Consider the following 27,190-nt stretch of genomic DNA (forward strand, 5'->3'; position numbering starts at 1 on the left):
AGCAGACAGAGGGGAGAGAGCCCCAGACAGTCGGGGATCCTGGTCCTTGTCACCCCATGGCTCTCAGGCCTACATGCATGGCCCCCCTCACCCAGCCTCCCCATCTGGGTGCAGTCTGGGGCCTGGTCTCATTCCAAGGGCTGGCCTCTGAGGTCGCGGGGCTGGAGGGTCCCAGACCCCATTTTCCTCAGGGAAAACACATCTACCCAGGAAACGGGAAAAATAATCAGTGCAGTGTGTGAGCGTGTGCCTGTATGTGAGTCTGCATGTGGGTGCATGCATTCCTGTGTGCATGTGCAAGGGTATGCATCTGTATGTGTGTGAGTGCTCGTGTATGAGTGCATGACAGGAGACGGCTTCCACTTCACTGAGTGCCAGCCCCACTCCTGGGGGCCACCTGTGCCTACACAACCACAGACATGGCCTCAGAGGAAAGGGAGGCACAGGGTAAGGGCCCTGCCCTCAGCTACAAAGCTTGGAGCGGAGCCCCTGCGGTGCAGGGAGTTCCCACCCCACCCACTCTGCAAGCCCACCCACCACCATCTGAGTCAGGAAATGGCCCAGGGACATTTCTGGGCTCCAAGTTTGCAACACAGAGCCAGTTGGCCTATCAATCTGGCCCTCTGGACATCAGAGATGTGAGGGGAGAAGGGCAGCACCCCAGAACCACTGGGAGGGAGCCCGTGGAAAGGGCAGTGGGTGGGGACGTTTCCCCACAGGACCCGCTTAAGGAAGGCCTCAAAACATTCTGTGCAGCCCAAACCCCAGGGCCTCCCACACCTGCCCCTTCCTCCACACCCGCCTCACCGGCCCCACGGTGACCAGCTAGTTCCCTCAGCCAGCTGCCTGCAGCCCCAGAATCCAGCAGCCTCTTGGCCTCATCTGTCCGGGACCTTGGAGTGTGCTGTCCCCAGGAGGCAGGCCTGAGCCCTCCCTCTGCCTTGTCCTCTTTATTCTTCTCCGAAGGTCACACACACTCCCCCCAACACAGATTGCAGTTCCAGTAGTTGATCAGGGTCCCCGAAGACTAACTTCCTGGAGGGCAGGCGGTCCTGTCCCCTGGCTCAGCATCTGGCACCCAAATGTGAACCCAGAACCATCTAAAGAAAGTGCCACAGCCTGAGAAGCTGCAGAGGCTTCACAGCTGTGTCTGCTCCAGTGGTACCCAGCAACGCCCCCTCCTGCCGCTGAATCTACCCAGGGGGCCAGACTCCAGCACATGGACAGTCTGGGGATCCAAGGCAGCAGAGGAAAGCCTGGGACCCCCAGGACTGCCCGGAGGGGGAGCAGGTGGGAACCCTCATTCTGATGCAGGATGGTCTCCCCACCCAGGCCCTACCTCCCTAATTCCTGCTGCCCTGGTGTCGGCAACTCTAGGTGCTTCTTACTGTGGGAGCTGGCTGCCGAGCAAGAGGATGACACAGCTGTGGTGGAAACAGACCAGGTTTAGGGAGGGACCCGCCCATCAGACAAGAGGGCTGGGAGCCCAGGTTCCAAGGACTCAGGAGTTTCTGATGGGATGCCCACGGACACGAACCTGCAGGCCTAGAAGATGCGCTGGAAACTGCCCAGGCTGAGAGGTGCAGAGGATGGGAAGCCGGTGCTGTGCCCTGCCCAGCAACCGGAGGCCTGGGGGAGGAGCGGCCAGCCCAGGACAAGCCTGTGCCGGGGAGCCGCCTCCTCCTCCCTGCTCGGCTCAGCCAAGGCAGGTGAACAAACAGGTGACAGAACCAGTCAGGGTGGGGGTTGGGGGGCAGGGAGGTACTGGTGGCAGTGGCCAGGAGGCTGGTTAGGGGAGCAGGAAGAGGGCCCCACCTGGGAAAGAGTCCAGCCCGAGGAGAAGGGGCGACGCTGGGTGAGGGGCCAGCTGTGGGGCAGGGCTGCACAGGCGGTCAGGAGAGGGTCCGGTGCAGGGAGTGCGGAGAGTCTGCAGAGGACCAGAGGGAAGAGGGATTTCCTGGTGGCTCAGTGGTAAAGAATCTGCCTGCCAGTGCAGGAGACATGAGCTCGATCCTTGGACTGGGAAGATCCCCCGGAGAAGAAAATGACAACCCACTCCAGTATTCTTGCCTGGGAAATCCCATGGACAGAGGAGCCTGGTGGGCTACAGTCCATGGGGTCGCAAAGAGTCAGACACAACTTAGTAACTAAACAAAGAGGGGAAGAGGGCCAGCCAGTGGGGCAGGGCAGAATTGGGGTGGGGGGCGCCTGAGGAGGGGCTAGGCTGAGGGAGGGACACAGGTCCTGACAGACGCCCCAGAGGCCTGCCTTGAAGGAGGAGTAGGAGACACAGGGGCAAGAGGCATGGGTTGCCAAAGCCCGTGTGGCAGCCAGCACCGCCAGCACGCGCGGAGGTTCTGAGATCAGTCACATGGCTCCACATGCCAGCACTCTGAGCTCCTCAAGAGCTCAGACCACACTACAAGGTGGGGAGTGGAGGGGGTGGGCTGGGGATGGAAATCTGGCCAGCTCCCACTTCCCCAGGGCAGCCATGATTTCTGTTACCGTTCCGTGGTTCAGGCACTAAACATATTTCCTTTATATTGACAGGACGCCACACTGCAATGCAAATTGCACGCTGCAGTGGACCCTCACTGTCCCCCTTCTGAAAACTACAGCAGCCCTGCCCCACCTGGCTGAGAAGCAGGCCTCTGGGAGCTGTGAGCAGAGGGGCAGCACAAGGAGGAAGCTGGCAAGACACCTGGGGGGTAGGGCAGGCAGCATGAGCCAGCGAGCCATCTCCAGAGACACCCATCCTCCCCACCACCACTCCCCGGCAATGACCTTCGGCAGTGACCTTCACAAGCACTCCCCTGACTCTACTTCCCCGCCCTGTACCTGAGCACAGCCACCTCCAGTATGCAAGTCAGCAAGGGACAAGTCTGACGTTGCCAGCTTCCCTCCTTCCCCCACCCTTGAAAGCCCAGGACTCTGCAGCCTGCCCACTGCTGCTGGCTCTGAGCAGGCTTCTGGTGTTCTTGCATGGGATGCCTTCAGTTCTGACATGTCACCCAGTTAAATAAAAGTAACTGTGCTGAGGTACAACCACTGGGCCCTGAAAGCAAGGGACACAGAAGGGACTCCGTTCGATCTATATTTATGGGGCCCAGCCTTGGTCCTGGGCCACAGGGGAGTAAGGCCATTTCCCTTAAACTCTTTCTGCCCCAGGGGAAAGCAGTAGCAGACACACCTTCCCGGGAAAGGGAGGAGCACCAGCCCCCCAAATTTCAGCTGTGCAGTCACATGTCTGGCTTTCTGCGTGTTCTCCTCTGCCTCCCAGCATCTGGGCTAGCCTGAGCCTTACAGAGCCCCAAAGCACACCAGGGCAGCCCAGCACTGCTGCAGAAAACCCCTGGAATCCCTCTATGGAGGGCCAGAGGAGCCCACACTTTAACCCAGATCTCAGGCCCCAGCACAGGCTTTCTCCAGCAAGCACACGACATGCTGCGTATCTGCAGCAAAGACAGCACCCCAGCACAGACTGGCTCATCCATCCAGCCCTTCTGCCTCCTTTTGGCCTCTACCCTGTGTCCTGCAGGGCTTCTGCCTGTCCTGGGTTCCATCCTGCGGGAGTGGAACTGTCAGCAGGTGAGTGCACTGCAGGAGGGCAGGTAGGCGTAAGCATGACTAGCAACCAACACGCTTCAGAAATGTGGGTGCCATCTTCTCCACCAGTCTCAAGTACCAAGTTGCAGAGCTAAGGACAGATTTCACAGACTCCCAGAATTTTCTCATTGGAAGGGAGAATCCCTGGAGCACCATGCGGTCCGATCACCGCATGTTTCTCCGCATCCATCTCCATCTGTCCGTCAATATCACCACCACCTGTGCAGACTGGTGGACTTGAATAACAACATTCTAAAGAAGCCACAACAATTCAGAAGTGGCACAAGATTCTGAATATGTGTTTTTCCAATGTGGACTTTTTTCACTTTCACCACAGCCCTGAAGGTGAGCTGTGATGCCCTGTAAGACAGGATGGGAAACTGAGGCTCAGTGAGGGAAGGGTCTGCTTAGCCCATGGAGTCACAGCCATTAGCCAACTGAAACCCAGGTGTGTGCTCCCTAAGATTTCACCTAAGTCCAGGATGGGCTCCCCTCCTCCCTAGAATACTGGAGCCCATCTTATCCGGGGGGAAGGGTGGAGTTCTGAATGCCTGGGGCACCTTTACAGACTCTTCCCGCCCTGCCCCCCTCCCTTAATCTTTTAATTCTCTAAAAGGAATGTCTACAGGCTACCTAGAACATTGGTGATTATAAAAGGAGACAATAGTACAGCCTTTCATTGAAGCAGTTGCCTGAACCCCTGGGGCCACCAGAACTCAGCCGGGGCCTGCCCAGGTAGCTTAGGGCCCCTCTCACCTGAAGCTGACCTGGCCACTGAGCCACCCTCCCTGTCCAGATAGAGAGGTGGTCCTTGCTGGGGGGAGCTGGCTGGGAGGAGGGGGGAGCAAACACAACACATAGTAGGGCTGTGGGGGGGAAGATACAGGAGTGCCCCCTGAGAAGGTCAAATAAGCCCCACTCAAAGCCTAAGGATGCAAGGCGGGAGGCCAGCTGGAGAATGGAGCCCTCCCCTCTCCACTCCTTCCTTCCTCTCCCTGGGGGCAATCAGCCCCCTGGCCCTTTTCCCTTTTTTTCTGCCTTTATCTCTGCCTCCTCTCAGTCTCTGGCCTTCACCCCTATTTCTCCTCCTCTGTTCCCCCCATCCCACCAGCCCCTCTCAGCCCGCTCCCTCCCACATACTCCCTCCTCCTCCCCCTGCCCCTCCACAGCCCCTACCACACACTGGCTTCTCTGGGCCCTGAAACGTGTGTCACTCCTGGGTGTCCCATGGCCCCTCTGACCCTGTGCATTCCGGGCATCACCGTCTGGGGGCACCTCCTTTGGTCCTTGGGTGGAGGGGCCTTGGTGGGACCCTGGAACCAGCTATCTGACTCTCATCACTCCCCCCACCCCCAGTTGTTCTTCCCAAAGCCAGCTCTGTCCAGCTGCCCTTCCTCACCCCTGTCTCCTCACATCCCCCTTTTTCTCTTTAGATGGGCTCCCCCAACCCATCAGATTCCCACCACCCTCCAGCCAAAATAAAGCCAGAGGGAGAAACAAAACCCTCCCTCTGGGCCCTCCAAGACTAGGTGGGATGGGCTGGGCTGCACGGAAAAGCACCAGGCTGGAAGACACCTGCCTAAAACCCCTGGGGTCCTCGGGCTGGGGAGGAGCCCCTAGGAAGCAGTCAGCATGGGGTCCTCACCAGGATCTTGCCCCTAGGGAAAAACAGTGACTAAGTTCAGGCGCTGCGAGCCTGGATGCCGGCTGAGGCAGAGCAGGTCGAGAAGGACCAGAGAGAGCCCTGTGCGACCTTGGCAAACCCTGTCTTTCAGGACCCCAAACGGATCCGCAAATGGGAGCCAGGGTGGCTGGAGGGGGCCAAAGTCTTTACCCGCTTCCCACATCCCCCATGATGGCAGGGTTGGGAGGGGGACTCTGCGAGGCTAGCACGCGCTCCGCGCTCCAGGCGCAAGAGAGAGGAGCCCTGGGCTGAGCGCACAGCCCGCAGCAATCCTGCTTGCCGAGGCCGGCTCCTCGTACCTACTTTTTGTCCATCCTTTGGGGATGGGTGCAGCCAGACAGCATCGGACCAGAGCTCTGGCCTCACCGGCCGCTCACCAGCTGTGTGACCTTGGGCCAATCCTTGCCCTCTCCACACCCGCTAGTTTCGGGTCTCCACACTCCACACCCAGGAGCGCTTGTGGACTGTAACTCGGGAAAGAGTCCGGCCCCAGGGTGCCAGCCCTCAATGTGTCCCCAATTCCCTGAGTGACCTTGAACGTCCCCCTTCCAATTCGGGGCCTCAGTTTCTCCACCTGCCCAGTCGGTAGATTCGCACCCTTCTCCCCGCGTTCCCAGTCCCTCCCGAGAGCAGGTGTGTCCCAGACCGGATCGAGGGCGCGCGGCGATACTTACCGTTCTCCAGAGACGTGGGCGCTTGGCGGGGACCAACGTAGCCGTGACCAGCAAGTGCGAGGCGGCCACCACGAGCCCGAAGCCGATGGCCAGCAGGCTGCGCACGGGCAGCAGGGCATAGGACACGAAGGTGACCAAAAGGAGCTGCCAGACTCCCTGATCGGCTGTCGCCGGCACCGCTGCCGCCCCGGCGTGGGCACCGGCGGGGCCGCCGAGCGCGAAGGGACAGCACAGCAGAGCGAAGGTGAGGCTGAAGAGCAGCGCGAGCTGGCCGACCTGCTGCAGCTGGGGCACCTGCAGCGAGCGGACGTTGGTGACCACGAGCAGCGCCAGGAAGAGCACGCAGTGCACGGGGTGCGAGCCCTTAGCCAGGCCGGGCGCGGGCCCCGGCGCGCCCAGCAGCTCGGCCAGGGCCAGCGCGCCCGCCAGCAGGCTGAGCACGGCCAGCGCCTTCAGCGTCGCCGCCTGCTCCAGCCGCAGCGTGTAGCCGCGGAACAGCGCCTCCAGCTCGGGGCACGCGAACTCCTCATCGCACGCCCGCAGCCCGCGCCGGCCGCCCGGCCCCGCCGCCCGCTCGGCGCCCCCAGACTCGCCCGCGCCGCCTCCGCCTCCGCCGCCGCCTCGGCCGCGCGGCGCCCCCGCCATCCCAGCGCCATGCAGCGGGCGCGCCCCTCGCCGGCCGGGGCGCCGGGCGGGCGGGCGGGCGGCGAGGCGCCGGGGCGCGGCGGGCCGAGTTGGGGCGCCGGCTGCCCCGCGCGCGCGCCCCGAGCGCGTCCCCTCCCGCCCGCCGCGCCTGCGCACTGGCGCCGCCCGCGCCCCGGCCTCGGTCCTCCCGCGACCGCGCTGCGACAGCCGAGCTCTGAGCCGCGGGCCTGGCGCGCGAGGCCCACGCGCGTGCGCGAGGCCCGCACCCCAACTCCACAATCTATACACCCCGCCGCCCGAGGAGTCGCGTGACCTTGGGCGCTCAGCCTACTCCTCCCGGCCTCAGTTTCCCCACTGGTGCGCAACGCCTCGCACTATGCTGTCTCTTGGGGCGTTAAAAGTGCTGGAATTCTGCACCGTTCCTCCCGAGGGGGGCAGCTTACCTTGTCTAATGTAACCCCCCAATAAAAGCGGGTCACTCTATTCTAGAAGAACCCAAAATGGGGCCCATGCTTGACCACAGACCCATACCCAGAGCCCTGAGAGGTGAGGGGATGCCCTAGGACCCCGGGGACAGGGAGGAAGGTGGTGGCCTGCGACATCTCCCTCCGCCCAGCCTCTCTACACCCAGAACCCGCCATACGACAGGCTGTGGGCAAGTCCTGTCCTGGTTCCTACAACCCCTGTCATCGGGTGCAGGGGTGGAAGCAATGACCAGGTGGTGAGATCCGACAAGCAGAAACCCCAGTCGCCTGGATGTAGTGTGGCCAGTGCCACCTGAGTGCTGGAGGAGCCAGGTTAGAGTCACAGCAATAGAGGCTAGGGAAGTGGGTGTGAGGCTGTTGGTGCAGGTATGGAGTGGGAGAGGGAAAGGAAAGGGGAAGCTGCAGTTTGCCCTAAGTGGAAGCTGGAAACCGGAGTGATGAGATGTTTTCTTCAGCAGGACAAATGTAGGGACCGTTGCCGTGGCACGTGCGTGGGACCCACTGCTTACACTCACTCTAAAGGAAAAGGCTTTGTGCCAGCCTTTACCTGCATTATGCTCATAGTAGCCCCTGCGTGGAGAGTGTCGGGGTTGGGGCGGGGGCGGGGGGGGGGGGCGGTGCGGGGGGGGGGGGGGCGGTTTCTTATGTCTTATGTCTCCCTTAACACACAAGGATCTCAGAGTAAGCAGCTGACTCCAGGAGATGTGGAAAGGTGTCCGGACTCCCAGCAGAACCAGTGTCTGCTCCATCATCCCCTGCTGCTTCTCATATGAGTGGACGTGGGTGGACTGGGAACCGGAGATCCCAGGGAGTCACAGAGACCAGGAGGCTAGCCCCTGGCAAGGGATTTTCCCTGAGCCCAGTTCCAGACAAACAGGTTAAACTACTGTGGCTCAGGCATGGGTCTGTTTTAGAGGGGCTCTAGGGCTGAGAACCCCTGCACCATATACTGTTATATGGACACAAGAACTAAATTTGAGGTGCATGTCACATATTTCTGGAATCAGTATTAGTTGAGCCAGGTGAAGTTGCCATTGTTATAAAAGGTCCAAAGTAATCTGGTATCAGCTGTGATAGTTGTAAAGACAGCACCTCACAGTCTCTGCCTAGGCCAGGAAAACCTCCACCCCTTGTTCATATCAGCAAATTTTGGGTGGCCATCTGGTCCCTCCTCCTGAAATGGCCTCCCCACACAGGACACCTCCTCTGTGAAGCCTTCCTGACTCCCCCTGCCCCAGCCAATTGCTTCCTCATCCTGGTTTCTACTCTCCCTAGTACCCACCACTCTGTTTGGTCATCAGTTCATTTGTCTCCAACCCCAATGGATCTGGCAGCTCCGGAAGGGCAGCAACTGAACCAGGAAGATCTCCTGCCTCCCCCTCACTTGGCAAAGTGCCCATCTTCCATCATCTGGTTTTCTGCCCGTCCCCAAAAGGTAGCAAAGGTAGCAAAGTCTGCAAGGTTTTTCTATTTAAGTACTGAGTGTCAAGAGTAGATTCTCTTGTTAAATGATGCAGTATATTTCTATATCTTAATGACTTTGTGAAAGGCAAGCTGAATATCCGAAAATGGATCAAACTACAGTAAGAATGCAAGAAGTATGATAAAGTGATCTGGGTACAAAGTTCACAAATCAGTAACACACTCTTCCTTCACCCAACAACTTTAACGGGCAAGATCAACTCTTTTTCTACAGAGCCTGTGTATCACAGGGTCAACAGAAAGAGATTCAGCCACGGCACCACGCCTTTTGTTCGCTGCTACACACAAAGCATCTCCTGACAAAGCACATTGCTCCTCCTGACAAAGCATCCAGGGCCATGAGGCATGGTTCACAGATCATTGTCACGTCCATCATGTCCTTTGTGCCTCGTGGCATCCTGGTGAAAAGGTTTATCACCCTTGTCTTGTTGACCAGGAAGCAGAGGCCTGGAGATGTTCCTGCAGGGCCAGAGATGGGGATGCACCAGAGCCTCGTGGGAGCTGTGGAGGCTATGGCTCCCTAACTCCAGCTGGTGGGAGAGATTGTTACTATCACAGTGCAGACGTGCACTGCTCATAGGTTCCTCTTGTCTCATCCCGTTGGCTGGAAGGAAAGGAGAAGACCTCACATGGACAATTTGCAGCCAGGGCTATGGGGGAAATTATCCGAGAGTCAAGTGCACACATCCAGTACACTCACTGAGTGTCATGGCTTGAATTGTGTCCACCTCAGATTTATACTCTGAAGTCCTAACCTGCAGTACCTCTGAACATGACCTTATTTGGAAATGAGGTTATTACAGATGCAATTAAGTTGACGCCATTCTGGAGTAGGGTGAGTCCTAACCCAATATGACCGGTGTCCTTATACAAGGGGGCATTTGGAGACAGATTCACATGCAGAGAACACCGCGTGAAGACTGGAGTGATGCTGCCACAAGCCAAGGCAGCACCTGAAGTCTGGAGAGAGGCCCAGGAATGGATCCTCCCCCAGTGTCTTCAGAGGACGCATGGCCCTCCCCAATGACCTTGATCTTGGACTTCAGGCCTCCCACTTCTGTGAGAGAATTGTTTGAAAATCTCTTTTCTGTTGTTTAAGCCCCCAGGGTGCAATACTTTATTACAGGGGCCCTAGCAGACTAATACCTCTAGCATATGGTTTATCTTGGGTAATGTTCCATGTTACAGAGAGTAAATATTGACAGATAGCAAAGGGGTTGCAAAGATCACCAGGGGAAATTTTGTTCTGGGGAGCACGTCCTCCCCAGCGGAGGTGAGCAGATAGAGGGCACCATCGTGGGCCACATTGAGTCCTGCTGGCCTGGGAGGACAGACATTCGGTTACCTTCTTGTCACCAAACACATGTTTTCCTCTCCCCTGTGGAGGGCTGCTCACAGTCCTCTCCCCACTTTCCTAAGGAGAGCTGGCACATCTCTTGGGGCAAGCAGGCAGTGTTTCTTGCACCAGTAATGCCACCAGGCCTCTCTCTGACTTTTGATTATTTACAAATCTCATGTGTTCGTTTGCATTTGAGCATCACAACTGCCAACGGCCCTGAACTTCGCAGAAACTAATCCAGTTTCAGATCATGAGTGAGTATGGTTCAGGGTGGACCCAGCTTGAAGCCGGATTCAGCATCACAGACACCACAGAGATGGTGGACCCTGAGTCACATAGCCAGGCTGGTGTCCCAGCACCACGCTTCCCAGCTGTGTGACTTTGGGCAGGTTACTCAGCCTCTCTGTGCCTCGTGTCCTCCTTAAACTGAGTAGGTAACAACCCCTGGCTCACAGGGTTCTGGTAGGAAGAGAGGCACAAATGCCCAGAGAACCTGCACTTACTTCATAAGCACAAAATAAATGGGTTTTACCTCTCATGGGTCAGTGATCCCTGCATACAGGAATGGGGCAAAGGCCATTCAAACACTTTGAGGTAAATGTATAAGTTTCAGGCATTCTGAACAGAGACCATGATACCAGGGTAGTTGCTCTAAGCCAGCCCATGGACTCAAGTGTTTGCAGACAAGTGTTTCTTATTCCACATGCCACCACTCTGTATTTGGAACAAAGTTCTGCCTGTGGGTCTGTGGGGAAGAGACCTACCTCTGGTGGACTGATTCTGGGCCACTGTGGAAATGCAAGTTGATTGGGACAGAGATAGGAAAGTTCAACAGGAAACTACATTCTACAAAGTTAATTTTGTCAGAGCCATTGCTTCTTAAGCAAATGACCCACATGACAGGTTCAAAAGAGAGCCATTAAAGTGGAATAGCCCTGCAGCCAGGTGACTTGGGGGTGCTCAACCTCCAGGGACGCTGGGATGCACGTTCCTGACACCCGGGGCAGGCACACTTCCCAGGCCTTCCTCAGATCGCTCCTGGTGGACTTGTTGTTTGGGGCTTGAGAGGCCCACGAACATGATTTGTGGACAGTGATTAGAAAAGTTCAGGGAGTCTGTTCAGGAACCCTCCAGTCAAAAGGGGGCAGGAGAACTCCAACCCCAACTACCTTAATCTGAACACTTGAGTCAGTTCTAGTGAGGGGAATGAACCTAAAGCCTATTATACAGAGTGAAGTAAGTCAGAAAGAGAAAAACAAATATCGTATATTAACGCATATATTTGAAATCTAGAAAGATGGTACTGTTGAACCTATTTGCAGAGCAGCAATGGAGATGCAGGCATAGAAAATAGTCTTGTGGACAAGGGCATGGAGAGGGTGAGATGAATGGAGAGAGCAGCATGGAAGCGTATACACTACCATAGGCAAAATAGATAGCCAGTGGGAATTTGCTATATGACTCTGGGAACTCAAACTAGGGTAACAACCTAGAGGGTTGTTACTTCTGTAACAACCTAGAGGGGTGGGAATGGGTGGGAGGCGGGAGGGAGGTACAAAAGGGAGGGGACATATGTACACCTGTGGCTCATTCATGTTGATGTATGGCACAAATCAAACCAATATTATAAAGCAATTATCCCTCAATTAAAAATAATTTCTTTTTTTTAATCTGAAAACTAAGAGGCCCCTTTACTCTCCCAACTGAAAGCCTGGATGGCTGACCCAGGACCACAGCTTGGAGACCCAGGAAGACCACCAAGGGAGGTGCTCCCCTCCTGAAGTCCTCGAGCCCAAGCAGGGGCTGCCCCTGGACAAGTGGACGGATGACAGTAGGCTGACGACCAGCCTCCCCTTCACATGTCACTGTCCCCTGCAGTGCCAGCAGGAAGAGGGCTAACTGCAGCTTCAAAGTGGCTCTACCACTTTCCTCCCCAGGGTGGTGGGCTCGCAGATCCTGGGGGACTCAGCGTCCTCACTTCTGCGCTGGCGTCTCTGGCCAGCCTAGGGGCAAAGGCGTCAGATAACATCTGAGTGTCCACCGCTTCTGCAGGGAGACCCGGCTGGCGGGAGGAGGTTGGTGTGACAGGCACTTTCGCCGATTGCCCTTGTCACTGAGGATTTGGCATCAAGCAGAGCAGGACTCTGGGCTGGTGGGAGAGGCGGGTGCCGGCCGAGCAATCACACAGGTAGATACGTGATCGCACCTGTGGCGATCATCTCCCGGGAAAGCAGGATACATCCTCGGAGGACCCCTGTGGTGGGAGAGAGGGGTCAGGCTATACTGGGCTCTGTGAACCGCACCCATGCGCCAGAAGGGTGGGCTACTGTTCTTGATGCCCAGAGCACACTGTGGGGCCTAGACGATTAATCCAGACTTGGTGGTGGTGGGCGGTGGTGGGCGTGGGGGTTGCTGACCTCCTCTACTGCCCAGAGCCAAGGTTCCTGTGAGGTTTCTGTGTCATCTTGGTGAGACAACAAGTGGCCTCTTGAGGAGTGAACATCAGCCACAAGCAGTGTGGAAGGGCCCAGATGACTCTGGGAGGGTTGACATCAGCACAGATAGGATGAAAAGGTCCATTGACCGGCCCTGGGACGGAGGCCATGGTGGCCACTCTCAGGTGCAGACAGCAATTCATTCAAGCCCCATCCATGCCCACTCAGGTGCTCCAGGGAAAAACCGTCTGCCCTAATTTAACACACCTCCCTCCATGAGCCAAAGCAAGTGCATCCCCTTCCTGTGTTCTCTATATTGCATTTTTTTTTTCCAAAAGAAATTAGATTCTGGGCAGGTATGCAGTGGTGTTTTCTGAGAAGGAGGGGAGCTCTCCATTTAGATGGTAACTGTCCAGGGGCCAAGTGTTCTCACAGGAGTGTGGTTCTGTCCAGCAGGAGGAAGGAGGGGACACAGTGTCCTGATGGTCACCTCTGCTGTTAGTGAGGACAGGGTGGTCAGTGCAGACAAGGACCACCTGCCCCCGAGGCAGTGCCTGGCATACACCCTGACACCAAGCGGTGTGCCCTGGGTGATGAGAACAAAGCTGGGATTCCCTGTGGATTCCCTGGTGACATCTGGGGTCCTTACAGCTCCTGAAACAATGCTCTTAGTACCGGCTCTCCTGGCAGACCATCCACCACAGGGACAGAAGGCGACAGGAGAGGTGCCCGCTCAGTGCTGCCCCAAAGCCGCCTGCCGACAGTTATTTGTAGTGACCCAGGGGACCTAAGCTGACCGGCACTAAATGGATTTGTATAAACCCTCCCCAGGGGGTCGAGCTGAAGACAGGGGGAGGCAGGGGAGGGGAGCTAAAGGCTCACCCTGAAACGTGCCGGGCGGTGGCAGAGAGGGGGGGTAGGGGTGGGAAATAAGCTGTGCAAGGCGGAGAGTCGGCTCTGACAGCTGCGCCCGAAAGGCAGGGAAGCTTCAGCCTGAGGATTTGCACTAAAAATAGAATCACTGGCTTGTGGGTAGAGAATTTGACCCAATTAGAGATTACCAGTTTCAGGAATTACTGGAAAAGAAATCTCATTAAATAGGTTAAATATAGGCGCCAGAGGCTGAAAAGGCCATCTGGGACTAAAAGGAAAACCAAAACTCCAGAAGGATTTTTAAATGCATTTTGCATCCCCTGTAAAGGGAAGGGAATTAGAGTGCTGTAAATGCAGCCCAAGGCACCTGGATGATGAGCTCCCAGCCCTGTGTTTTGCATTTTGCAGTGGGTGGAGGCTGGTGCAGAGCCCCGCTGCCCACTGGCCCCCTGCTCACCACTGTGGGGTCTGCCTAAGCGGACCCTTTCCTGTGTTAAAGAGCTGCAGGTCTGAGTCACACTCAGTGTTGGTAACAGCACTCAGGTCAGCCCCCGGGAAATGTGAGTGGGACCACACCCCAACCCACTCTGGATTCCCTGAGTCTCCAGGCACCGCCTTATCCCCATCAGGAGCCCTGCAGCCTCTCCCTCCAAGCCTGCCTTCCTCGCCTCATGTCCAATCTGCCTCCAAGTCCTATGAATCCGACTCCTGAAATAGCTTCCTCCCGTGCATCTCCTCTCTCGCCCGCTGCAGCTTGCCTTCATCCGGGTCTTCACCGCTTCTTGCCAAGACCACTGGAACCACCCTCCCTCCCGTCACTCAGACGCTGGCACATTTTCCCTAAAATGTAGAAAGCATCTTATCCATTCCATGCTCTAAAAAAAGATGCTTCCTACCGCCTCAGAGCATCCCCCAAGCGTGTTTTTTTACAGCACACGTGTCCTGAGGAAAACCCTAAGAAAAGAAATGCTGTGTCTGAAAGCTCTCAAGAGATGCTGCAGACAGGAGCCCCGCTTACCTTGGCTGAATGCTGCCTTTCAACTAACTTGACCACGGAACACCTAGGGGCACCGTGTAGCATGAGTGCTGCCCTGGGCAAGGCTGGGCAGACCGGCACCCAACCCGTCCCCTCTCCTACACAACTGAACACTGGTTGCCCCCAGTTCAGACTGGAATTCTTTAACTGTTCCCTGCCATCCCCTGTGTTGTCAGGTCCTCTCTGAACCTCTCCTCTCTGAAACTCTGCCTTGCAGAGTCTCATCCACTATATCAGCCAGAAACCTTCCAGGTCAATCAAGAGGAATGGAAATCACAGTGGCAGGTCGGTTCACAGACATCTCTGATGGGTCCTGAAGCCCAAATCGTGTTTTCCTGATACCAGTGGGAGCAACACAAGGAAGGGCAGGTGCCTCCTGTGCCTTGGGTCATTCCAGGTTAGCTCATGTCCTCCACGTGCCAGCAGAGGCAGCCCAGTGGCCCCCATGTGCTCACTGCTGGGACCATTACTGTGCTAGGAGCCCAGGGTCTCCAACAGCCAGCCCGAATCTGGGTCCTGTTCCTCCCTAGGCAAGAGGGCATAAAGAAAACACGCAGTTTGGCAGCCCATTGGAACCATGTCAACTGGGGAAGGTTGGGACGCTAGTAGGATAAAACACCATCAGCATACCCCCATTCATGGGCCAGCTCAGTTCCCTCTTCATCTAAGGAGCCCCACACCAATTCCCTCCACACTCCCCTGCTTCCCACACTCATCAACTTCTATCTCTGTAGCAGGTTGAATGGAGTCCCCCCAGAACTCATCCTCAGAATGGGACTTTAGAAATACATTCTTTGCAGATGCAATTAATTAAAGGTCTCAAGATGCCATCATCCTACATTTAGGTGTCTAAGTGGAAACACTTATTTTCTTGGATTCTAAGTCACTCCAGACAGTGACTGCAGCCACCAAATTAAAAGATGCTTGCTCCTTGGAAGGAAAGCTATGACAAACCTAAATAGCATATTAAAAAGCAGAGGCATCACTTTGCTGACAAAGGTCCATATAGTAAAAGCTATGGTTTTTCCAGTAATCATGTATGGATGTGAGAGTTGGACTATAAAGAAAGCTGAGGGCTGAAGAATTGATGCTTTTGAACTGTGGTGTTGGAGAAGACTCTTGAGAGTCCCTTGAACTGCAAGGAGATCCAACCAGTCCATCCTAAGGGAGATCAGTCCTGGGTGTTCACTGGAAGGACTGATGCTGAAGCTGAAACTCCAATACTTTGGCTACCTGATGCGAAGAACCTACTCATTGGAAAAGACCCTGATGCTGGGAATGATTGAAGGTGGGAGGAGAAGGGGACGACATCACTGACTCAATGGACATGAGTTTGAGCAAACTCTGGGAGATAGTGAAGGACAGGGAAGACTGGTGTGCTGCAGTCCATGAGGGTCGCAAAGAGTCAGACACAACTTGGCGACTGAATAATAACAAATGAGAAGAAAAGATGGCCGTGTGAGGATGCAGGCAGAGCTTGGAATGATGCTGCCACAAGCCAAGGATGCCAAGGCTGGCCAGCCACCACCTCAGCTGGAAGCTGAAAGGCAGGATTCCTCTACAGGTTTCAGAGAAAGCACAGCCCTGCCAATACCTTGATTTTGAACTCCTGGCATCCACACCGGGAAAGGATAAATTTCTACCATAAAGCAACCACCCAGTTTGTGGATTTTTTTTTTACAGCAGCCCTAGGAAACTTTTACAGTCTTAAAAGACAATTATTTAGCTTCCTCCATCTCCCTCCCTTGTGAACTCCTGGAGCACACGGTCACTTCTTCTCATTGTCATGTCCCTCTCCTCTACCCTCAGGGCTTAGCTCCCCTCAGCAGGTTCCCAGAGAATATGGATGTTTGTTTTTTCTCCTATGTATGTATGTTTCTATGGCTTATAAAATTTTTATGAAAAATTTTTATAATCATAAAAATGTAATTTAATATCATGAGGTTGGAAATCTAACACATTACAGGTTTGCTATGAGGACTAATAAATAAGTCAGAATAGATAAATTACAATTCAGCCATTGTAAAGCATAAGCAAAATATACATTATTATTGTAATATGTCTTTTTCAGGTCAAGACAAATTGTTATCAGTGAGAGGAAAGCAGGCCAGTTTATAAGTGCTTTCAGTTCACAGTTACCAAGTCCCTGTTCTTGGCCTGCAGGGGAAAGATGCGCTTGCCTCCAGGACCTGGCCGGAGGTGATGGCAAACCAAGTCTTGGACTGCCCTGAAGTCTGATCAACGCACTTTTTCTTTGGTCAGATGTTGTTTTAAAAGACAGCTGGAACACTACAGGTGGGCATCCTTCTCCCAACAGACGGTTACAAGCAGGGAATAAATGCTTATTTATCATGTATTAATTAAAGTTCCCAGGAAGAAACAGAGAGTTAGGATGCTAAGAAGTCCTGCAAGAATCCAAACTCCAAGGAGGTGCCAATGCACCTGGGGGGATGGGCAGTCCTGGATGCTGGTGAGGAGGTCACAGTGTAACAGCCCACTGTGCAAGGCTCGTGGGGCACAAAGTGGTGTAGCCCAGGTCCCCCGTGCGGCAGAGTGCAGCCTCAGCCCTGAGCACACCAGTGTGCACACCTGCACCCCTGAGCACAGCAGGCAGGCTGGGCGCTTCCCTGGAATTTGGTGGAAGTTATGGGAGTGGGGGCAAGGTTCATTTTGCAAAAACACTCAGAGCTCAGCTGTGGCCTTGCACAGCCACGGGTTTGCTGCTACCACTGACCGTCTTCCAGAGCCAACCTCCATCAGCCTCGCTTCTCTCAACTTTGACATTTTCATCTATTAGAAGGAGGGTAACGGATGATCCCTCCTTGCTGTGAACATGAGGTGATCTGCCCACTCTGGAGGTGTCGGGGAAAGCCCCTGACAAATCCCCTGAAAGAGATTGTAGGGAGGGGGAGCCAGTCACCTCACCTACAGAGGAGAGGGTCAGCACCCCGGTGAGGGTGATTGAGGAGTGTGGGAATGAGAAAAGGGGTGGCTCAGGGGCTGGGGGGCAGGCTGTCTTCCACTCCTTCTTTCCCGATGGCAAGGAGAAAGGGACAACCTGGAGCAGTCACCTTGGGCACCCGCTGAAGCTCATTGGTGTAGGTTCAGCCAGTCCCAGACTCCTCTTTGAGAAATTACATGTTAGGTGAAAACCACTTTTATATATTAAAAAAACCAGGGCTGGGGGGGAGACTGTTCTAGAATAAAAGAGACATAATAACCAATAATAATATATGAACCTTGATTGAATCCTAGTTTTTGATTATTTTTTAATTGGACTACCATTGATTTATAATATTGTGTTTGTTTTAGGTGTACAAACTGATTCAGTTACACATATATAGGTTTATCTATCTATTCTTTTTCATATTTACTTCTATTATAGGCTTTTTCATGATATTGAATATAGTTCCCTATGCTATATTGTAAATCTGCATTTATTTCTTTTATATACAGTGGTATATGTTAAACCCATATCCCTAATTTATCCCCTCACCTTTCCCTTTTAGTAACCATAAATTCATCTTCTATGTCTGTGAGTCTGTTTCTGTTTTGTAAATAAGTTCATTTGTAATATTTTTTAGATTCTATGTATAAGCAATATTGTATAATATTTGTCTTTCTCTGTCTGACTTACTTCATTTAATATGATAACCTCTGGAATCCTAGTTTTTGACCATAAGCTAGCCTTTGGGGACAATGAGGGAAATGTGAAAATGCACTGGGTCTGAGATGATATCAGGGAATTAGTAAGTGGCCAGGTGACTTGGTTTCCTTAAGCATGATAATTATGTTGCAGTTACAGAGCGTCTTGTTTCTTAGGACATGGATGCTGAGATATTCAGGGATGAAATTTCACAATGTCTATCAGTTCAGTTCAGTTCAATTACTCAGTCACGTCCAACTCTTTGCGACCCCATGGACTGCAGTATGCCGGGCTTCTCTGTCCATTACCAACTCCCAGAGCCTACTCAAGCTCATGTCCATAGAGTTGGTGATGCCATCCAACCATCTCATCCTCTGTCATCCCCTTCTCCTCTTGCCTTCAATCTTTCCCAGCATCAGGGTCTTTTCCAATGAGTAGGTTCTTCTCATCAGGCGGCCAAAGTATTGGAGTTTCAGCTTCAGCATCAGTCCTTCCAATGAACACCCAGGACTGATCTCCCTTAGGATGGACTGGTTGGATCTCCTTGCAGTCCAAGGGAGTCTCTAGAGTCTTCTCCAACACCACAGTTCAAAAGCATCAATTCTTCAGCCCTCAGCTTTCTTTATAGTCCAACTCTCACATCCATACATGATCACTGGAAAAACCATAGCCTTGATTAGACAGACGTTTGTTGGCAAAGTAATGTCTCTGCTTTTTAATATGCTGTCTATGTTGGTTATAACTTTCCTTCCAAGGAGTAAGCGTCTTTTAATTTCATGGCTGCAGTCACCATCTGCAGTGATTTTGGAGCCCAAGAAAATAAAGTCTCTCACTGTTTCCATTGTTTTCCCATCTATTTGCCATGAAGTGATGGGACTGAATGCCATGATCTTAGTTTTCTGAATGTTGAGTTTTAAACCAACTTAACTCTCCTCTTTCACTTTCATCAAGAGGCTGTTTAGCTCCTCTTTGTTTTCTACCGTAAGGGGGGTGTCATCTGCATATCTGAGGTTATTGATATTTCTCCCAGTGATCTTGATTCCAGTTTGTACTTCATCCAGCCCGGCATTTCACATGATGTACTCTGAATATAAGTTAAATAAGAAGGTGACAATATACAGCCTTGACGTACTCCTTTCCCAATTTGGAACCAGTCTGTTATTCCATGTCCGGTTCTAACTGTTTCTTCTTGACCTGCATACAAATTTCTCAGGAGGCAGATCAGTTGTCTATAACTTTCATCAAATTGGTTCAGTCAAAGAAAACTCTCTTTCCATTTTCCCTTATGTTTGAATGTTTTATATTGAAAGTTAGAAAGGGGAAAAGGGAGGGAAGGAAGAAGGGAACCCACAGGAAATTCAACCCAGAAGTGCCCCTTGGCTACCAACAGAATCACAAGTGCTAACCTTGGTCTGAGTACCTGATTCTCCTCAGACTAAGATAAACAACCTGAGTTCATACTCAAAGATCATCAAAGACATAAGAAAGCAAACTACTGAGAGTGATGGTCAACAGAAAACAAACAACCATGGATTTAGACCCTCAAAGACCTGAGATAGTGTAATGATCATATACAGAGTATCAACTAATGATGAATATATTTCCTAAGGAATTAAAGGTGTAGTTACAGAAATGAGTGAGCAACAGACTATAATAAACAGTGTCTTAAAAGCAGCCAGAAAGGAAGGATCTGCTACTTACAAAAGAACAACAGGTGGCCTGAGAACAGACTTTTCAGACAGCAACAAAGAGCTCTCAAAACAGAAGAATTACAATTTTTAAGGACTGAGTAAAAATACCTCTCAACTGAGAATGGTGTAATTTGCAGAATAAACTTTCCTGAATGGAGACAAAATATATTTTCAGAAAATCAAAGATCAAGAGAATTGCACCAATATAAGGACAATAATGAAATTTCTAAAAGAGTGCTCCAGGAGGAAAAGAAATGAACCCAGAAAAATGATCTGAACTGTGTGGGGAGTAGAAAGACAAATATTGGGCATACGAACAAAATTGAGTAATTTCTTGATTACAAGAGTTAATAGGTAACAACACCCAAAGATGAAAAATCAAGAAAAAATAAACAAATGGAAACACTGGACAAAGGACAACTGGTTAATGAGGCTAACACCAGGCAGGATAAGCTTTATACAGAAAATGTTCCTGCGGACAGAGAAGATCACAGCATAATGACGATAGCTCCACAGGAAGACACAATTGTGGTCAGCTCAGCCTGCTATAAACACCACAATAGCAGACATTTCTTTTCACACAGCTCTGAAAGCTGAAAGTCCAAGGTCAAGGTACCAGCATGGTAAAGTTCTAGTGAGAACCCCCTTCCAGGTTGCAAACAGCTGACTTCTCTTCTACTTCAATGGTGGGAGTAGGTCAAACTGGCTCAGTGGGGCCTATTATTATTATTATTGGCCTTGCAGCTTGCAGGATCTCAGTTCCCCAACCAGGGATTGAACCCCAAGCCATGGCAGTGAAAGCCCAGAGTCCTAACCATGAGGCTACCAGGGAACTCCCTGGACCTCTTCTTGCTGCTAAGTCTCTTCAGTTGTGTCTGACCCTGTGCGACCCCACAGACGGCAGCCCACCAGGCTCCCCTGTCCCTGGGACTCTCCAGGCAAGAACACTGGAGTGGGTTGCCATTTCCCTCTCCAATGCATGAAAGTGAAAAGTGAAAGTGAAGTCGCTCAGTTGTGTCCGACTCTTCGCGACCCCTTGGACTGCAGCCCACCAGGCTCCTCCAACCATGGGATTCTCCAGAAGGGCACTAATCCCATTCATGGGGGCTCAACACTTATGACCTAACTACCTCCCAAATGATCTACCTTCTAATGCGATTGCATTAGAGATTGGATTTCAACATATGAATTTGGGGGAAGGAGATAAATATTCAATCCATACATTATAATAATTCTGAATTTGCATGAAAAAAGTCAACTCCAAATATATAAATTAAGAATTGGCTTGGGACTTCCCCAGTGGCCCAATGCAGGAAGCATGGGTTCAGTCTCTGGTCAGAGAAGTAAAATCCCACATGCCTCAAGATACGGCCAAAAAAAAAAGGGAAATTGGTAGAACTAAGAGAAATTGACAAGTATATTATCAGAGTAGTTGAGATCAATCCTCCTTTTTCAATTATCAATAATTTAAGCTGACAAAAAATGATTAAAGGTAAATTAGGTTTGAACATTATTAAACTTGATTTATTCAATAATACACTCTTCTAGGTACATATGCAACATTTACAAAAGTTAAACACTAGGTCACAAAGTAAATCTCAAAAATCTGAGTCAAAGACTCAGATATTTACAAACCAGTCATCCAGCCACAACAAAAGTAAAATATGTGTAAACATAAAATGATTACTAAATGTTCCTGTATGTCAAAATAATTCATGACTCAAAGTGAAATAATACCAGAAAAATTCAAAATACTTAAAACTGAGCAATAAAAGATACTGCATACCAAACCTTGAGATACAATGAACACAGTATTTAATGGGAAGTTTATAGCCTCAAAGACTTTAATAAGAAAGAAGAGAGGCTAAAAATAAAAAACTAAGAACCCAACCTAAGAGCTATATAAAGAACTATAGAATATCATGTGAAATATAAATTTAAATTTATATTAAATTCTAAGTTAAATTAAATTCTAAAATTAAATAGAAAACAAATATTCAATCTTCAAAATCAACAAAGCCAAATAAGTTCTTTAAAATGACCAAGAAAATTGGCAGTTCTTTGTAGAAGTTGATTGGTTTAAAAGACGGAAAGTATAAGAAAATATTAGGGGGACTTCCGTGGTGGTCCAATGGTGTGGATGCAATGGTAGGCCTTGCATTGCAGGGGGTACCAGCTCAATCCTTGGTCCAGGAAGATCCCACATGCAGCAGAGGAACTAATGCCGTGTGCCAGTTCCTGAAGCCCTTGCGCCTAGAGCCCGTGCTTCACAACACGAGAAGCCGCCACAGTGAGAACTCATCACACAACTGGGGAGTGGCCCCTGCTTGCTTCAACTAGAGAAAGCCCAAGGGCAGCAGCAAAGACCCAGGGCAGCCAAAAATAACTGAAATAAATAAATAGAAATCATAAGGAAAAAAAGAAAATATTATGAATATGAAAGAGGACTTAATTACTGAAACTACAGTTTAAAGAAATTAAAATGATGCCATTTACAAATCTGTGGCAACATATTTGAGAGCGTATATAATCTGAATCCTGCAAAAAATATAACTTATGAATAACATCTTGAGGAAATGAAACATTTCAGTAGTGGTATAATCATTAAAAGAACTGAGTCAGTAGTTAATAACAAGCCTGGGAGATTTTAGTGATCAGTTCTGCCAAACTTTTGAGGAATCCATCGCTCCAGAATCAGAGACAATTCCCAAGAATAGAAAAAGAGGGTACACTCCACTTTGTTTTATGAACTACTAGGCCTTGTTAGCTGAGAAGGCAATGGCACCCCACTTCAGTACTCTTGCCTAGAAAATCCCATGGACGGAGGAGCCTGGTAGGCTGCAGTCCATGGGGTCGCTAAGAGTCAGACACGACTGAGTGACTTCACTTTGACTTTTCACTTTCATGCATTGAAGAAGGAAATGGCAACCCACTCCAGTGTTCTTGCCTGGAGAATCCCAGGGACCGGGGAGCCTGGTGGGCTGCCGTCTATGGGGTCGCACAGAGTCGGACTCAACTGAAGCGACTTAGCAGCAGCAGCAGCAGGCCTTGTTAGCATTAGAAAAAAAATCTATAAATATCATTCTCCAAATTAATAGATTAATAAGGGAGAAACCATACCATCATCTCAACTGATGCCACAAAAGCATTTGATAAAATCCTTCACACATTCTTCATCAGTCTAACTGAATAAAAATGGAAGCAGACTTCTTATTAAAAATCTTCAAAAACATTATCCCTTGTGATGAAATCTTAGAATCATTTTCTTTAAAAATCAAGAATAAGACAAAGACTCCCATTCTCATAATTTATATGCACTATTTATTTGAGATCATGGCGAAGTATAATAAATAGTATTAAATCAATGTAAATGGTATTAAAGAGTTTCTAAAGATCTAAAAGCTTTAAGCATTGGAAAATCATAAGGAACCAAGCTATTATTATTTAAATATTATGTGATATTCTATTGGATTGGCCAAAAAGTTTGTTTAAGTTTTTCCGTAAGATGCAATGGAAAAACATGAACAAGCTTTTTGGTCAAACAAATACATCAAAAATTCAGGAAAATCCATACCTAAATCATCAGAAATGATATGTGTTTAACAATATAATTGGCTAGAAGATCAGCAGCAAAATTTAAGAATGTATTTATATCTCTGAAACAGGAACAGAGTTTTCCAAATGATCCCATTTATAATGATAGTCAAAACTGTAAGGTACTTAAGAATACATGTAACAAAAGAGGTGCAAGTCCTATAGAGATAAAATTATGAAACTTTAGGAAGGCACACACATATTTTAAAAGCCTATTTCACAAGATCAGGAAAAAGCTGAACTATAGAGACATTCAAGTTATCTGTCATTCAGACAGAACCCCCTCACTGCTAGCTCACTGTTTTTTCCTATGAAAGTAAGAGAGAAACTTAAACTGTTTTTGTATGTGTGTGTGTGTGTGTTTTGCTGAACTATGTAGTCGAGAATATTACCCCAAATCCCATGCTGTGAACCGTGCTCTCGCAGTCTTTGCAACTCCAAAGACTGGACTGGACTGCAGCCTGGGCTTCCCAAGTAAAGAACCTGACTGCCAATGCAAGAGCTGGTAAAAGATGTGGGTTCAATTCCTGGCTTCGGACGATCCCCTGGAGGAGGACACGGCAACCCACTCCAGTATTCTTGCCTGGAAAATTCTGTGGACAGAGGAGCCTGGAAGGCTGCAGTCCATAGGGACACACAAAGTCAGACACGGCTGAAGCAACTTAGCATGAAGCATGCACGGACTGCAGTCCACCAGGCTCCTCTGTCCATGGAATTCTCCAGGCAAGAGTGGGCTGCCATTTCCTCCTCCAGGGGATCTTTCCCCTCCAGGTATTGAACCCGCGTCACCTGCATTGTCAGGTGGACTCTGCCACCGAGCCACCAGTGGTTCTCAAATTTGAGTCTGCATCAGCATCCCCTGGAGGATTGCCCTCCCCTCTCCCAGCTTCCAGTTTCGCAGGTATGGGCTGGGGCCAAAGGATGTGCATTTTAAACAATTTCCCAGGTGATGTGAGGCCGCTGGTCCAGGGACCCTACTGTATTTATTATGAAGTACTACCAATAAATATTTCTTTCTGCTTAAAGAGCCTGTGTTGGTCTATTTTCTCAATCAGTTTATAAGATAAAATCACCAAAATCTGATTGAAAACTTGGGGAAATGCTTTTACATTATTAAAATTTGCATTTCCCATTATCTGAACAGGAATAGAAATTAACAGTTTTATTTGACAGACATAATGTGTTCTATATATAACTACATAATTATAGAAGCAGTGACTCTTCCCATTAAACTGTCAAGGTGGTCGCTGTGCTGTCTCTCACTCAGAGTGGGTCAGCAGGCAAAGCAAAGGGGGAAGGCTCTACCACTCCCACCCACCAAGGGGAGGAAACCACCACGGGACCAGAACTGTAATTTACATCGCTAAACCCAGCACAGCAGGATTTGAAAGCTAAAGGAAGAATTTTCACATTCACCTAAATGTTTTTCCATCACTTTAAAGATTAATGTTGATGACTTCAGTGAGTTTTATTCTGACTAGATCCAGACTGAGTAGTTTCAGTGGGGAAGCACTAGAAACTCCCCCACAGTTTCTAGTTCATATATTCACACAAACAAAAATAGAAAGCTCTCAGTGCATCTAGAGACCTAAAATTATTAATGAGACAATGGGCTTTCATGAACTCATGCTGAATGGAAAAAGTGAAAGTCAACATTATGCATTCATATGATTCCAAGCAGGTTAAAATGTTCAATGTACAGAAGACACAGCTTGCTAAATATATTTTCCTATTTTCTACAATGATTATAAATAATCAGTTCAGTTCAGTCGTTCAGTCTTGTCCAACTCTTTGTAACCCCATGGACTACAGCATGCCAGGCTTCCTTGTCCATCATCAACTCCTGGAGCTTGCTCAAATTCATGTTCATTGTATCAGTGATGCCATCCAACCATCTCATCCTCTGTCCCCGCATGAGTCAGCTCTTCACATCAGGTGGCCAAAGTATTGGAGTTTCAGCTTCAGCATCAGTCCTTCCAATGAATATTCAGGACTGATTTCCTTTAGGATGGACTGGTTGGATCTCCTTGCAGTCCCAGGGACTCTCAAAGAGTCTTCTCCAACACCACAGTTCAAAAGCATCAATTCTTCAGCCCTCAGCTTTCTTTATAGTCCAACTCTCACATCCATATATGACTACTAGAAAAACCAAAGCTTTGTTGGCCAAGTAACGTCTATGCTTTAATAAGCTGTCTGAAAGTGAAAGTGCAATAGCTCGGTTGTGTCCGACTCTTTGCAACCCCATAGACTGTAGCCTATAGGCTTTTCTGTCCATGGGATTTCCCAGGCTAGAGTACTGGAGTGGGTTGCCATTTTCTTCTCCAGGGGATCTTCCCAACCCAGGGATTGAATCCGAGTCTCCCGCATTGCAAGCAGATGCTTTACCCTCTGAACCACCAGGAAAGTCAATAAGCTGTCTAGGTTGGTCATAACTTTTCATCCAAGGAGCAAGCGTTTTTTTTAATTTAATGGCTGCAGTCACCATCTGCAGTGCTTTTGGAGCCACAAAAATACAAAATCTATCACTATTTCCACTGTTTGCCCATCTATTTGCCATGACATGATGAGACCAGATGCCATGATCTTAGTTTTCTGAATGTTGAGTTTTAAGCCAGTTTTTCACTCTCCTCTTTCACTTTAATAAACAGGATTTTAGTTCTTCTTCACTTTCTGCCGTAAGGCTGGTGTCATCTGTGTATCTGAGGTTATTGATAATTCTCCTGGGAATCTTGATTCCAGCTTGTGCTTCATCCGGTTCAGTGTTTCTCGTGTATTCTGCATGTAAGTTAAACAAGCAGGGTGACAATGTACAGCCTTGATGTACTCCTTTCCCAATTTGAAACTAGTCTGTTGTTCCATGTGCAGTTCTAACTGTTGCTTCTTGACCTGCATACAGATTTCTCAGGAGGCAGGTCAGGTGGTCTGGTATGCCCATCTCTTTCAGAATTTCCCACAGTTTGTTGTGATCCACACAGTCAAAGGCTTTGAGATAGTCAATAAAACAGAAGTAGATGTTTTTCTGGAACTCTCTTGCTTTTTCGATGATCCAACAGATGTTGGCAATTTGATCTCTGGTCCCTATAAATAATGTTGTTGTTGTTTAGTGGCTAAGTCGTGTCTGACCTTCTGTCCACGTGATTTCCCAGGCAAGAATACTGGAGTGGGTTGCCATTTCCTTCTCCAGGGGATCTTCCAATCCCAGGAAACAAACCCAGGTCTCCTGCACTGCAGGCAGATTCTTTACTGATTGAGCTATGAGGGATGCCTCTATAAATAATAGGGATTAGTATTTAGAGCCCTCACTGTGTGCCAGGCCCTGCTGTAAAGATACACTTTATGTATTTTGACTCCTGCAGTCCGATCCTGGACATGGGGACAGGTGGGGACACTGAGGCACAGAGCTGCAGGTGGCTTGCCCATGCAATCCCACAGCAGTAATCTGGGACTCCATCAGGTAGCTCTCACTCCTGTACTGAGTTACTGCTGTTATTACTTTAGTTCTATAGTAAGTTTTTTTTGATTGAAATATAAGCTCTCCAACTTTGAAAGTTTATTCTTCTTTTTCAAGATTGGTTGAATATTTGGGACCTTTGCATTTCCATGTAGGTTTCTGAATAAGTTTGTTGCTTTGGTAGGGAATGGGGAAGGCCTTTGAAGTTTATGAGGGATAGCATTGAATCTGCAGATATTAATAATCTAGGGAGTATTGCTATCTAAATAGTATGACTTCAAATCCATGAATATGGGATATCTCTTCATTTATCCATTTATTTAAACTGGTTTGTACACTGATCTTGTATCCTACAAACTGGTTCAATTTATTAGCTCTGCTGATTTATTTTGTAAATTTCTTCCTTGTGATTGTCTTTTACAAGATCATGTCATCTTCAAATACAGTTTCACTTCTTCCTTTCCAATCTGGGTGCCTTTTATTTCTTTTTCTTTTCTTTCTTTCTCTTGCTCTCTCTCTCTCTCTTTTTTTTTTTTTTTGGCCTAATTG

General features: G+C 49.7%; 1 protein-coding gene across 1 annotated transcript in view; it reads right to left on the reverse strand.

The window, feature by feature from the left end:
- Positions 1-6,711, reverse strand: part of ADCY1 (adenylate cyclase 1) — a 99,668-nt gene extending 92,957 nt beyond the window's left edge. Inside the window, 1 exon segment of the mRNA NM_174229.2 lies at positions 5,965-6,711. Coding sequence (NP_776654.1) covers positions 5,965-6,609 — 645 coding nt within the window. The 5' untranslated portion in view covers positions 6,610-6,711.
- Positions 6,712-27,190: the final 20,479 nt, after the last annotated feature.

This window comes from Bos taurus, chromosome 4, assembly GCF_002263795.3.
Source record: "Bos taurus isolate L1 Dominette 01449 registration number 42190680 breed Hereford chromosome 4, ARS-UCD2.0, whole genome shotgun sequence".
Lineage (NCBI taxonomy): Eukaryota > Metazoa > Chordata > Mammalia > Artiodactyla > Bovidae > Bos > Bos taurus.